At 47.4% G+C, this 12,430-nt stretch overlaps 1 protein-coding gene across 1 annotated transcript in view; it reads left to right on the top strand.

Annotated features, from left to right (window-relative positions):
• The window catches only part of LOC144680751 (venom phosphodiesterase 2-like), a 181,823-nt gene that overhangs the window by 148,912 nt on the left and 20,481 nt on the right, over nucleotides 1-12,430 (top strand). The window contains exons 20-21 of the mRNA XM_078542090.1: nucleotides 6,163-6,295; nucleotides 11,235-11,309. Coding sequence (XP_078398216.1) covers nucleotides 6,163-6,295; nucleotides 11,235-11,309 — 208 coding nt within the window. The remainder of the gene's footprint in view (nucleotides 1-6,162; nucleotides 6,296-11,234; nucleotides 11,310-12,430) is intronic.

The raw sequence follows: 12,430 nt of genomic DNA, 5'->3' as shown, positions 1-12,430 counted from the left end.
GTGGGACAGTCTAGGACCAGAGGGCATAATCTCAGAATAAGGGGTCGCCCATTTAAGACAGAGATGAGGAGGTATTTCCTCTCTGGAGGGGTAGTGAATCTGTGGAATTCTTTACCACAGAGGGCTGTAGAGGCTGGGTCATTAAGTATATTCAAGGCTGAGATAGACAGATTTTTAATCAGTAAGGGAATCAAGCGTTATGGGGAAACGGCAGGAAAGTGGAGTTGAGGATTATCAGATCAGCCATGGTCCCATTGAATGGCAGAGCAGACTTGATGGGCCGAATGGCCTACTTCTTCTCCAAGCCTTATGGTCTTAAAAGGCTAGTATGCAGGTACAGCAAGTAATTAGGAAAGCTAATAGAATGCTATCATTTATGGCGAGGGAAATTGAATACAAAAGTAGGGAGGTTATGCTTCAGTAGTACAGAGCACTTGTGAGACCACGTCTGGAGTATTGTGTACAGTATTGGTCACCTTATTTAAGTAAGGACTTAAATGCATTGGAAGCAGTTCAGAGAAGGTTAACAGACTAATAGCTTGAATGGGCATATGAGGAAAAGTTGGACAGGCTAGGCTTGTATCGAGCCCATACGACTCTCCAACAGAACTAAAGAAAAATAGAAAAGAGGTGAAATATAAGCTGGTTTGGGCAGGGGGTGGATAGGTAGAGCTGGATAGAGGGCCAGTGATAGGTGGAGATAACCAAAAGATGTCATAGACAAAAGGACAAAGAGGTGTTGAGGGTGGTGATATTAGCTAAGGAATGTGATAATAGGTGACATTAAGGGTAGAAAGCAGGACGGGCAAGGTACAGATAGCCCTCGTGGAGGTGGGGTGGGGGGAAGGGATCGAAATAGGCTAAAAGGTAGAGATCAAACAATGGATGGAAATACATTTAAAAATAATGGAAATAGGTGGGAAAAGAAAAATCTATATAAATTATTGGAAAAAAGGGGGATCGGAAAGGGGGTGGGGATGGAGGAGAGAGTTCATGATCTGAAATTGTTGAACTCAATATTCAGTCCGGAAGGCTGTAAAGTGCCTAGTCGGAAGATGAGGTGCTGTTCCTCCAGTTTGCGTTGAGCTTCACTGGAACAATGCAGCAGGCCAGGGACAGACATGTCGGCATGAGAGCAGGGTGGAGTGTTGAAATGGCAAGCGACAGGGAGGTCTGGGTCATGCTTGCAGACAAACCGAAGATGTTCTGCAAAATGGTCACCCAGTCTGCGTTTGGTCTCTCCAATGTAGAGGAAACCGTATCGGGAGCAGCGAATGCAATAGATTAAATTGAGGGAAGTGCAAGTGAAATGCTGCTTCACTTGAAAGGAGTGTTTGGGCCCTTGGATGGTGAGGAGAGGGGAAGTAAAGGGGCAGGTGTTGCACCTTCTGCGGTTGCATGGGAAGGAGCCGTGGGAGGGGGTTGAGGTGTAGGGGGTGATGGAGGAGTGGACCAGGGTGTCCCGGAGTGAACGATCCCTGTGGAATGCTGCCAAGGGGGGTGAAGGGAAGATGTGTTTGGTGGTGGCATCATGCTGGAGTTGGCGGAAATGGCGGAGGATGAGCCTTTGAATGCGGAGGCTGGTGGTGTGACAAGTGAGGACAAGGGGGACCCTATCATGGTTCTGGGAGGGAGAGGAAGGTGTGAGGGCGGATGCACGGGAGATGGGCCGGACATGGTTGAGGGCCTTGTCAACCACCGTGGGTGGAAAACGTCGGTTAAGGAAGAAGGAAGACATGTCAGAGGAACTGTTTTTGAAAGTGGCATCATCAGAACAGATGCGACGGAGACGAACGAACTGAGAGAATGGGATAGAGTCCTTACAGGAAGCGGGGTGTGAGGAGCTGTAGTCGAGGTAGCTGTGGGAGTCGGAAGGCTTGTAATGAATATTGGTTGACAGTCTATCACCAGAAATTGAGACAGAGAGGTCAAGGAAGGGAAGGGAAGTGTCAGAGATGGACCATGTGAAAATGATGGAGGGGTGGAAATTGGAAGCAAAATTAATAAATTTTTCCGGGTTCAGACGAGAGCATGAAGCAGCACCGAAGCAATCATCGATGTACCAGAGAAAGAGTTGTGGGAGGAGGCAGGAGTAGGACTGGAATAAGGAATGTTCCACATACCCAATAAAGAGACAGGCATAACTGGGACCCATGCGGGTACACATAGCCACACTTTTTATTTGGAGGAAGTGAGAGGAGTTTAAGGAGAAATTGTTCAGTGAGAGAACAAGTTCAGCCAGACGGAGGAGAGTAGTGGTGGATGAGAACAAGAACAAGAACAAAGAACAAAGAAAAGTACAGCACAGGATCAGGCCCTTCGGCCCTCCAAGCCTGCGCCGATCATATTGCCCGTCAACTAAAACATTTTGCACTTCCGGGGTCCGTATCCCTCTATTCCCATCCTATTCATGTATTTGTCAAGCTGCCTCTTAAACACCACTATCGTACCTGCTTCCACCACCTCCTCTGGCAGCAAATGCCAGACGCTCACTACCCTCTGCGTAAAAAACTTGCCCCGCACATTTCCTCTATAGTTTTCTCCTCTCACCTTAAATCTATGTCCCCTAGTAATTGACTCTTCCACCCTGGGAAAAAGCTTCTGACTATCTACTCTGCCCATGCCACTCATAATTTTGTAAACTTCTATCAAGTCGCCCCTCAATCTCCGTCGCTCTAGTGAGAACAATCCGAGTTTCTCCAACCTCTCCTCATAGCTAATAACCTCCAGACCAGGCAGCACCCTGGTAAACCTCCTCTACACCCTCTCCAACGCCTCCATATCCTTCTGGTAATGTGGCGACCAGAATTGCACGCAATATTGCAAGTGTGGCCTAACCAAGGTTCTATAAAGCTGCAGCATGACTTCCCAGCTTTTATACTCAATACCCCTGCCAATGAAGGCAAGTATGCCATATGCCTTCCTGACTACCTTATCCACCTGCGTTGCCACTTTCAGTGACCTGTGGACTTGTACACCCAGATCCCTCTGCCTATCAATGCACTTAAGGGTTCTGCCATTTACTGTATAATTCCTGCCTGTATTAGACCTTCCAAAATGCATTACCTCGCATTTGTCCGGATTAAATTCCATCTGCCATTTCTCCGCCCAAGTCTCCAACCGATCTATATCCCGTTGTATCCTTTGACAATCCTCTTCACTATCTGCAACTCCTCCAACCTTATTGTCGTCTGCAAACTTACTAATTAGCCCACTTACATTTTCCTCCAAATCATTTACGTATACTACAAACAGCAACGGTCCCAGCACTGATCCCTGCGGAACTCCCCTAGCCACAGCTCTCCATTCAGAAAAGCACCCTTCCACTGCTACCCTCTGTCTTCTATGACCAAGCCAATTCTGTATCCATCTTGCCAGCTCACCTCTGATCCCGTGCGACTTTACCTTCTGTTCCAGTCTGCCATGAGGGACCTTGTCAAAGGCCTTACTGAAATCCATGTAGATAACATCCACTGCCCTTCCATCGTCGATCATCTTTGTCACTGGTTCCCAGTCATTTATTTCACCTCCTGACCTATTGCTCTGGTTCCCACCCCCCTGCCATACTAGTTTAAATCCTCCCGAGTGACACTAGCAAACCTCGCAGCCAGAATATTGGTGCCCCTCCAGTTTAGGTGCAACCCGTCCTTCTTGTACAGGTCCCACCTGCCCCGGAACAGATCCCACTGATCCAAATATCGGAAACCCTCCCTCCTGCACCATCTGTTCAGCCATGTGTTCAGCTGCACTATCTTCCTATTTCTAGCCTCACTGGCACCTGGCACAGGGAGTAATCCTGAGATTACAACCCTCGAGGTCCTGTTTTTTAACTTTCTGCCTAACTCCCTGAACTGCCGCTGCAGGACCTCGTCACTCTTCCTGCCTATGTCGTTAGTACCAATGTGTACCACGACCTCTGGCTGTTCTCCCTCCCCCTTCAGAATGTCCCATACCCGATCAGAGACATCCTGGACCCTGGCACCAGGGAGGCAACATACCATCCTGGTGTCTCTTTCACGACCACAGAAGCGCCTATCTGAGCCCCTGACCATAGAGTCCCCTATGACAATTGCTCTTCTGTGGTTTGACCCCCCTTGCAGAACAACAGAGACAGCCGTGGTGCCACTGCTCTGGCTACTGCTGATGTTTTCCCCTGATAGGATGGGGATTGTTCGGGCCTTTGTTCGAGGAAGAAGCGGAGAGCCATCAGACCATCCCGGTGGGGGATGGAGGTGTAGAGGGATTGGACGTCCATGGTGAAGAGGAGGTGGTTGGGGCCAGGGAACTGGAATTGTTGATATGATGTAGGGTGTCAGAGGAATCACAGATGTAGGTGGGAAGGGACTGGACAAGGGGAGAGAGAATGGAGTCAAGATAGCAAGAAATGAGTTCCGTGGGGCAGGAACAGGCTGACACGATCGGTCTGCCGGGACAGCAGATGCTATGTCTCCTCAAAGACAAAAACAAATACTGTGAATGCTTGAGATGTGAAATAAGATAAAATTAGCTGATGGATCAGTCAGCCAATTGTAACTTCTCTCACATGCTGTTACCACATGGAAGGGTAGGTGTTAAAAATCAAACCATATTATGAAATTCCTGTTTCAAAGTATTTTTTTTGTTCTTGTAAACTCACATCTGAACGTAGCTATATGACAGCCCTTTCAATCTTGGTGACATTTGCTAAGGCGGCAGGATGCCTTTTAAGACTCTGAAATGGCTATCAAAAGTGGTTTTTCCTTTTTTTGAAAAGTTCTCCTTTAAAGGGCTGGAAACAATTAAGTTTCACTTGCACACTAGTTTGAATTTATAAATAAATAAGAATAAACTGTTTCCAGTGGCAGTTGTTTGATAACCAGGAGAAACAGATTTAAGGTGATCGCCAAAAGAACCAGAGGCAACATGAGGAAACGTTTTTCTACACAGCGAGTTGTTATTATCTCGAATGCACAGCTTGAAAGGGTGATGGAAGCAAATACAATAGGAACTTTCGGAAGGGAATTGGATAAATACTTGAAAGAAAAATAATTTGCAAGGCTAGGGGAAAGGACAGGGGAGTGAAACTAATTGGATAGCTCTACAAAGAACCAGCACACACATAATGGGCTGAATGGCTGTCTCCTGTACCATTCTATGGTTCCATGCCACCACTGCTTTTGTATAAAAACAGGAAAATGAAAATAACAAACTTAATTGCTTCTTGTAATGCTTGGCAACAGCCTTGCAAAAATGTTGCTGATAAAAACAAAATGCTGCAAATGCTGAGCAGGTCGGTGGAGAGAGAAGCAGAATTTAATGTTTCAGGTCGATGACCTTGAATCAGAAGTTCTGAAGGGCCCGATCATGATGGCTTCACAGGCAGGCTCCAGGACTCAGGCAGGAGGTATAAAGGCAGTCACCACCTGAATCTGCTATGTCCTCGCCTTGATGAAGCTCCCAATGCTCGGGAAACCCAGTTGACTACAGTTAAAGTTGAAAAATAGTGATAAGAAGCCTGATATCCTCATTATCATATGTAAAGTTCCAACTATCCCCACTGGACTGGGTTGTTTGCCTGCTGACCTTGTGGCCTCAGTTAAAACTGGAAAATTGTGGGTTGGAGGCAGTTTGGTTTGGGAAATGTGTTTGAGACATTTCCAATGTTGCAATGTGAGAATGGTGAAATTTCTTCCTTATACAGCTGCAAACTGTATTTTAAAATTATTTTTATACTAGAATAGGCCATCAAAGAGCATACACTTGTGATCAAAGAGCTGTTTATTGCTATTGTTATTTAGTCAAATATAAATTGGAGTCTTTTTAATTTACTGCCACTCCTCATTATGGATCTTCCAACAGTCAGCTGTATTTCCCAATTCTCTGATATGGCTGAAAAATGAAAAACATGGTTATACCAGACATCAGCCAGAATTATAAAGGTGCTGGGTGATTCTTCTGCCCATCTCATTTTTAAAATAGAATATAAAATGCATAATTTTTGGTAACTATTTTAAAATGCATTTGCCCATGTCACTAATAGAAAAATACAGAGCAAGAGCTAAAAGAGTTTGTCCCTCTATGGCGTGTTTGCTAATGTTGAACTGTTGAATACTAACCAGCTTATGATTGATTGAAAGCCTTATTGTAGAAACTTCATTGCACATTCTTTTGTTTTGTTAACAGGAAAATCTAGTTGCTCCTCTGCCAAACATTTCAGATTGTGTATTTGTTGATGTTCGAATTCCTTTTACCATAAACCTAACTTCATACAATAATGAAGATAAGGACATAACTTACAGGTTCCTTTATCCACCAAGTAAGTATAGCACCAACTTGTATCCAAACTACACTAAACGCCTTAATTACCTCAGATTTTCAGTAATATCTACCTAGCGGTTCATTGCAACTCTGATACTTGTACAAGCTGTTGTTTCACTTTCTATAACAAGATGAGCCGTAAGTATTGAGAAGAACTGTCATTGTCACTTCCTAGCTGAAGTATGTGGATGGATTGCTGTGTTCACATTTATTGTTGTTATAATTTTAGTTGTCTTAATTTGAGACTTGAGATCATGGGCAGAATTTAATGTCCGCGGGCGGGCGCACTCCCGACCCGATCAGGTGTGAAATAGTGCGCGATGATGCCGACATTTTCACAAACCTCATCCAAGGGCAGGATAAAAAGGGTCAGCAGTGTTACCAGTGTAAGTAGTGAGCAGTTTTGGAGATAGTTTGATGCTGGCTGCTTATTGGTACTTGGCAACTTCATCTCTGTTCGGGGCTTCATTCTTAGCATTTTCAGGACTCATTGCTGTCTGCCAGGACTTGGAGGATTCAGACCATGTGGACCCTTCCAAGTATCAGACAGCGCCCCCCTTAACCTGGGAATGGGGATTGTGGTCTCCACTTGGGCACACCTCCTCTGAGGAGGGAGAGAGGGGCAGAAGGGAGAGGAGGCCACGTGTCCCAATGCAGCTTCCAGGGGAGCAACCTGTAGGAGAAGGGGCGCAGGTCCAGCAGGAAGTCCAAGGCGTAAGGGGCCACAGAAGACGCCACTATCCTGCTGCCAGGGTTTACAGGTGGCGATGCAGCTACCTCAATATGTACGAGGGGCGATGCTGAAGGAGGCTCTGCCTCTCAAGGGAGAGCATGACCTCCATTTGCCAGATGATCGGACCTGAGATCAGCTCCAACTGTGTGGCTGGACACCCCATGCCAGTGGCTCTGAAGGCCACAGTGGATCCCAACTTCTATACCTCTGGCTTTTTCCAGGGGTCAGCGGGGGATCTGTGTGGAGTGTCCCAATCAGCTGTCCACAGTTGCGTCAAAATGGTGACAGAAGCTCTGTTCAGGTGGATACTGACCTTTATTCTTTACCATATGGATAAGGCCAGCCAGGCTGAGCGAGCCAAAGGCTTTGCAGTGATTGCTGGGCTCTCCCGTGTCCAAGGTGCCATCGACTGCACACATGTGGCCATCAAGGTGGCAGCGGGTCAGCCGGGTGCCTTTGTCAACAGGAAGGGCTTCCACCCCATGAATGTGCAGATAGTTTATGACCACAGGATGCAGATTCTGCAAGTCTGTGCAAGGTACCCTGGCAACTCTGATGACGCATACATCCTGAGACACTCCCAGGTGCTGAGGCTTTTCAGTGCTCCAACCCGTCTGGATGGATGGCTGCTGGGTAACAAGGGCTATCCCTTGAAGGGGTGGCTCATGACTCTTCTCTGCCACCCAAGAACAGAGGCAGAGCAGCGTTACAATAGGAGCCGCGCCTCCACAAGGGCGGTGGTAGAGAGGACCATAGGTCTTCTCAAGATGTGCTTCTGATGCCGGGACCGTTCAGGGGGCGCACTCCAATACCTTCCAGAGTGGATGTCACTGTTCATGATTGCATGCTGCGCACTCCACAATCTGGCACTGGGGGAAGGGGATTTTGTCACAGCTGCACAGGCCATAGATGATGAGTCCAGTAGTGAGTTAGAAGAGGAGCACAGTGAGGAGAATGCTGAGGGTGTGAAGCCAGACCTCTGTAACCTCCAGGGAGGCAGGAACACCAGGGATGCCTTGATCCAACGCTCCTTCAGCTAGGCTACCAAAGATCAGCTTCAACTCCATGCCAGGGCTGCCCCCTCCATCCTGGATGTCTGAAATGACCCTTTCATTTGAACACAAAGAACACTCAGTGCCTGTGCAATAAAGTTCAGAGCCACTCACTTCCAGCATTATATACTGGCGTACCTTGAACCAATTAAATAAAATGGTGAAGCATACTCAGGCCATGACGACAAAAACAAAATATATCTCATTTTTACAATTCCAAACTATTTACATTACTTTTCTGACCTTCATTCCCAGACCAGTGTAGATAAAGTAAACATAAAATCACCTGTGTCCTGTCCCTCTCGTGCTCATAGTGCCTTTAACTTATGTTTGCGAGTGCTACATCGAGGTGATTCCCCCTCACTGGCACCGGCATTGGAGGCAGCCTGCTGACTCTGCTGTCTTGGCCTTGATGACCTTGGCGGTCATCCTCTGGCCATTGGAGCCTGTGCTGGCCCCGCCTGGGAGGGAGTGGCCAGTGCCACGCCTGGCATCTCCCCAGTCATCGCAGCCTCAACAGATGCCACAGTGGCAAAGGAGCAGAGGAGCTGCAGCCATCATCCAGAGCGTCCTGAGAGGAGCCTGCAGAGACGACAAGCAGCTCGTGTGCCAACATGAGGCCGCTCTGGATCTCCCTGCTCAGCATTGATGGACGGGCACCTAGCTGGGATACTGGGTGCCTCATCCATCTCCCACACTGACACTGACCACCTAGGTCAGATCCTGTGAGGGTTTGCAGGTCCGAGCGCAACCCCAGGAATCCCTAATTCTGTTCCTAGAGATGCCTCTCCATGAGAGCCGCCATACTCTCAATGGAGGAGGCAGTGCGCTTGGCCATGAGGGTCAGTGCAGTGCTCATGCTCCGCATGGACTCCTCCACAACAGAGGTCATTGCACACAGACCCTCGTGGATCTCCGCCAGTTCCTCCCGCACATCTCACTGGACATCCAGCATATCTCACTGGACATCCAGCATCTGCTGCCTCATGGACGACTCCAGAGGCTCATCATCTGCCTTCGACTGAGCATCGTCCTGGTCTCCAGTGGTCCTCTGACTGCTGGCGCCCTGGGCACTCTCTGCCTCTGCCTGCACCTCAAATAAGTGTGAAGTGCCCTCACCAATGTGCACTGAGATCCTAGCTGCCAAACTAATGCCCACCGAGATGCTGGTATCTGCACTGGTGCCTGCTTCAGAGAGCAGATGTGGCACAGGTGCAACAGAAGCTCGGTGGTCTTCCGGCGTCAGGGGTGGCCCTTTGGGGTCCACAGAGCAAACACCTGCTGGCGAATCTAAAAGGAAGAAGGACATGTCATTAGTTAAGGTCATCACACTGTCACTGCATGCCAGGTATTTTGGTGAGACAATGGAGATCTACATCATGGTGCCACGTCTTTCAATGATCAATGGGGAATCCAGGTTCGAGGCTCACATCAATGAAGAGGCTGCACTTGAATGGTTGTACAAGCTGAAAGTGTCACCTCTGTGCACTGCACTCTTACCTTCATCTGGCACCCCCACCTCTCCACGCCCGGTTGCACAATGATTGTGCCAGCTCTCGAGCTTTAGTGCAACTTGCTGAGCAGCAGGAGATTGGGTGGACCTCCGCTTGTACATGCCCTCTCTGTTTTTTTATGGCTCACCTTCTCCTGAAAGAACAGAGGAGCATTGATTTGTCGGCTCTCTACCTGCAGCACCATTGCAGCCTGGCCAACCCCAGCTGAGGAGCACCTCACAGCGCACATCCAAGTCGTGGCCCTCGAGCTGCAAGGCACTCAGTCCAAGCACCCAGGACTCATCCCCTAGGTCAGCTCCAGTGCCATTGACAGTTGGCACTCAGACTCTAGCACCCCTGAGGTCCACGGAGGGTAGGGATGCCCAGACCTTAAAGCTTCTGCACACTGACCTGTGGCAACACGGTACTCACCCTTTCTGAGTGCAGCAGGTCATTGAAGCGCTTCCGGCACAGTACGCAGGAGCACCGTGCCACATCATGGCTACTCACCATTGCTGCATCCTCCTCCCATGCCCTATTTATGAGGTGCGGTGGCCTCCTCCTCCCGTCTCTGGGGACAAAGGTGTTCCCCCCTGGCTACCGCGTCCTCCAGGAAGACAGCGAGGCACTCATCAGAGAAGCTGGGGGGCTGAGTGTCCACCCGACCTGTCCTCCTGCCTGCCTTGTCCAGCCGCACTCGACTCCATTGGGAACGCTGAACACACGTCCTTCCGTGGCAGCCTTCCAGGGGCTGCCTGGGCTGTTTTTAAACCGGCCGCCGGGTCGCCATTGGACCTGACGGCCGACAGGCCCCTGCCCCAGCTGGGCTCTTCCCGGCCAGTGCGGAGCCGGGTTTCACGCTGGGTGGGCTTTAATTGGCCCGCCAACGTGAAATCGCAGCCAGGGCCCAATTGTGGGCGGCAGACCGTTTTCCGGCTGCTCCCGGGCCTGCCCATCGCGCCCGCCCGATGATCTCAAAATCCTGCCCCATAGGCTTTCCCTCTTCAGCAGCAGTAATGTAGCTGTTCCTGAAAAGATTTTGCCGCACTGTAATAAAATTAAAGTATTTATTGTAGTTTCACATTGTACTGGTTTAAACTTCAATTTACAGTTCTAAGGCAACATGAAGGCATGGATTTTTCTTGGTAAAAGTGCCCATTTTCAGGCATTTGGACAGTGGCAAACAACATAAATTAAAGTGAGGGAGGTATTCAAAAACTCCCATCAAAACCTACCACTGGATCCGCCTCATCTTATATACATGGGGATGGATGTCTGTAATTTTTGGTTACTGCCCGTCTGCTACGTGTAAAAAGAAAGTCACTGGTCCTGCCACTTGCCCAGTCCCTGCCTGCCTCCTAGCAAAATTGGTCCATATGATTTAGTGGTCAGATTGTACCAGATCTGCTCATTCAGAAGAAGATTATAATTCTTTGCTTTTAGAAGTGAAGGTAACTTTAACTGAAATAATAGTACGAGATATCTTGTGTTTTAGCCATTGTAAATTGCACTATCAATCTTAGTCTGTATTATATAGTCTGTTTAATTTTTCACATTCAATTTTGACATTGAATAAAGCAAACACAACTAGGCAATTGTGCTTTTAATTGCAACAAGCTACATTTTAGTTTTTTTTAAACATGCCCACTTTTCATCTAGACTTGCAGTCAGGACATTATCAATTTGAAGGTGTATTTACCAGCAACCTTGTACCCATGTACAAAGCCTTTCAAAGTAAGTATAGAATATTTCCTATTATTTGATGCAAACACTGTCAGAATGGAATATTTATTTGCACATTGTGTTTCTATAGTAATAATGATTTTGTGACCATTTGATGATTTCATTGTGCCCCAGTTTTAAATTTAAATTGAATGTGGTAATTACCTGCACCGAAACATCACTTAATATGCTCACTGGCTGTGCTCAGAAGTAACTTTAATTCTAACTGAAGGAGGTTATGATGATTGCTGAAAAAGGAGACAAACTTTTCATCTTCCGCTCATCAGGATACTTGCAAGAATACCAATATAAGGGGGAAAACAACAGTTTATACTGTATATGAAGAGAGTGCTGATTGGTTGGCAAGTGCCATTGCCATGGAGAATACACCATTGATGGTGACTGACAGTTAACTGCCAAGCATTGTTTGAAATTTAAACCAGGTAGCTTGGCCCTGATTGGTCAAGGCATTGTCCTGAGGAATGAGTCAGCAAATGGTTGTCAGTTATTTTGTTTAGCTGAAACAGGTGCAGCGTGTGTACATGTTCTTTCTGACTGCAAAGAACAGGGCCCTGTGTATTAATATATGCAGCTTCCAGTTCATGCATTTCATGCACCACACTTTGAGCCCAACTGGCAATCTTAAATTGGTTGTCAGCATAATTCTTAGTACATTGAGGATTATTTAGTAAATGTTGTTCAATCACAGAATCAAATCTAATGTTGAACACTGTGTTTTGAGTTTTGCAAGCACAGGCTGGTTGAGTATGGTCTGGACCCTGCCTGTGTACCCTGTCCCAGTGGCTGGGACATCATGTTTTTTTCTATAACCTGCCAGTCTTTGGGATGTACAGCTTACATACCTAGCATCACATTGACACTGAAATTTATACACCACATTATACATATGTGTGGTAGGCAGAATGCCTTTTTGGCTTGATGGCAGCATCCTGTTAATAGAGAATACCACTTGTGTTGATAGTGCATTGCAGCAGCATGAAACAGCTAGCTTCACCTGTTGTTCAAATTTTTTAGATACCTTGCACTTCCAGAGTAATCTGTGGTAGACTGGGCACTTCTCAGGGCTGAAAGTGATGGCCTTAAGCCCATTCATTAGTTTGTGTGATACACAG

The sequence above is a fragment of the Cetorhinus maximus genome, chromosome 5 (genome assembly GCF_964194155.1).
Source record: "Cetorhinus maximus chromosome 5, sCetMax3.hap1.1, whole genome shotgun sequence".
Classification (NCBI taxonomy): domain Eukaryota; kingdom Metazoa; phylum Chordata; class Chondrichthyes; order Lamniformes; family Cetorhinidae; genus Cetorhinus; species Cetorhinus maximus.
This window is presented reverse-complemented; position numbering and strand designations above follow the sequence as displayed.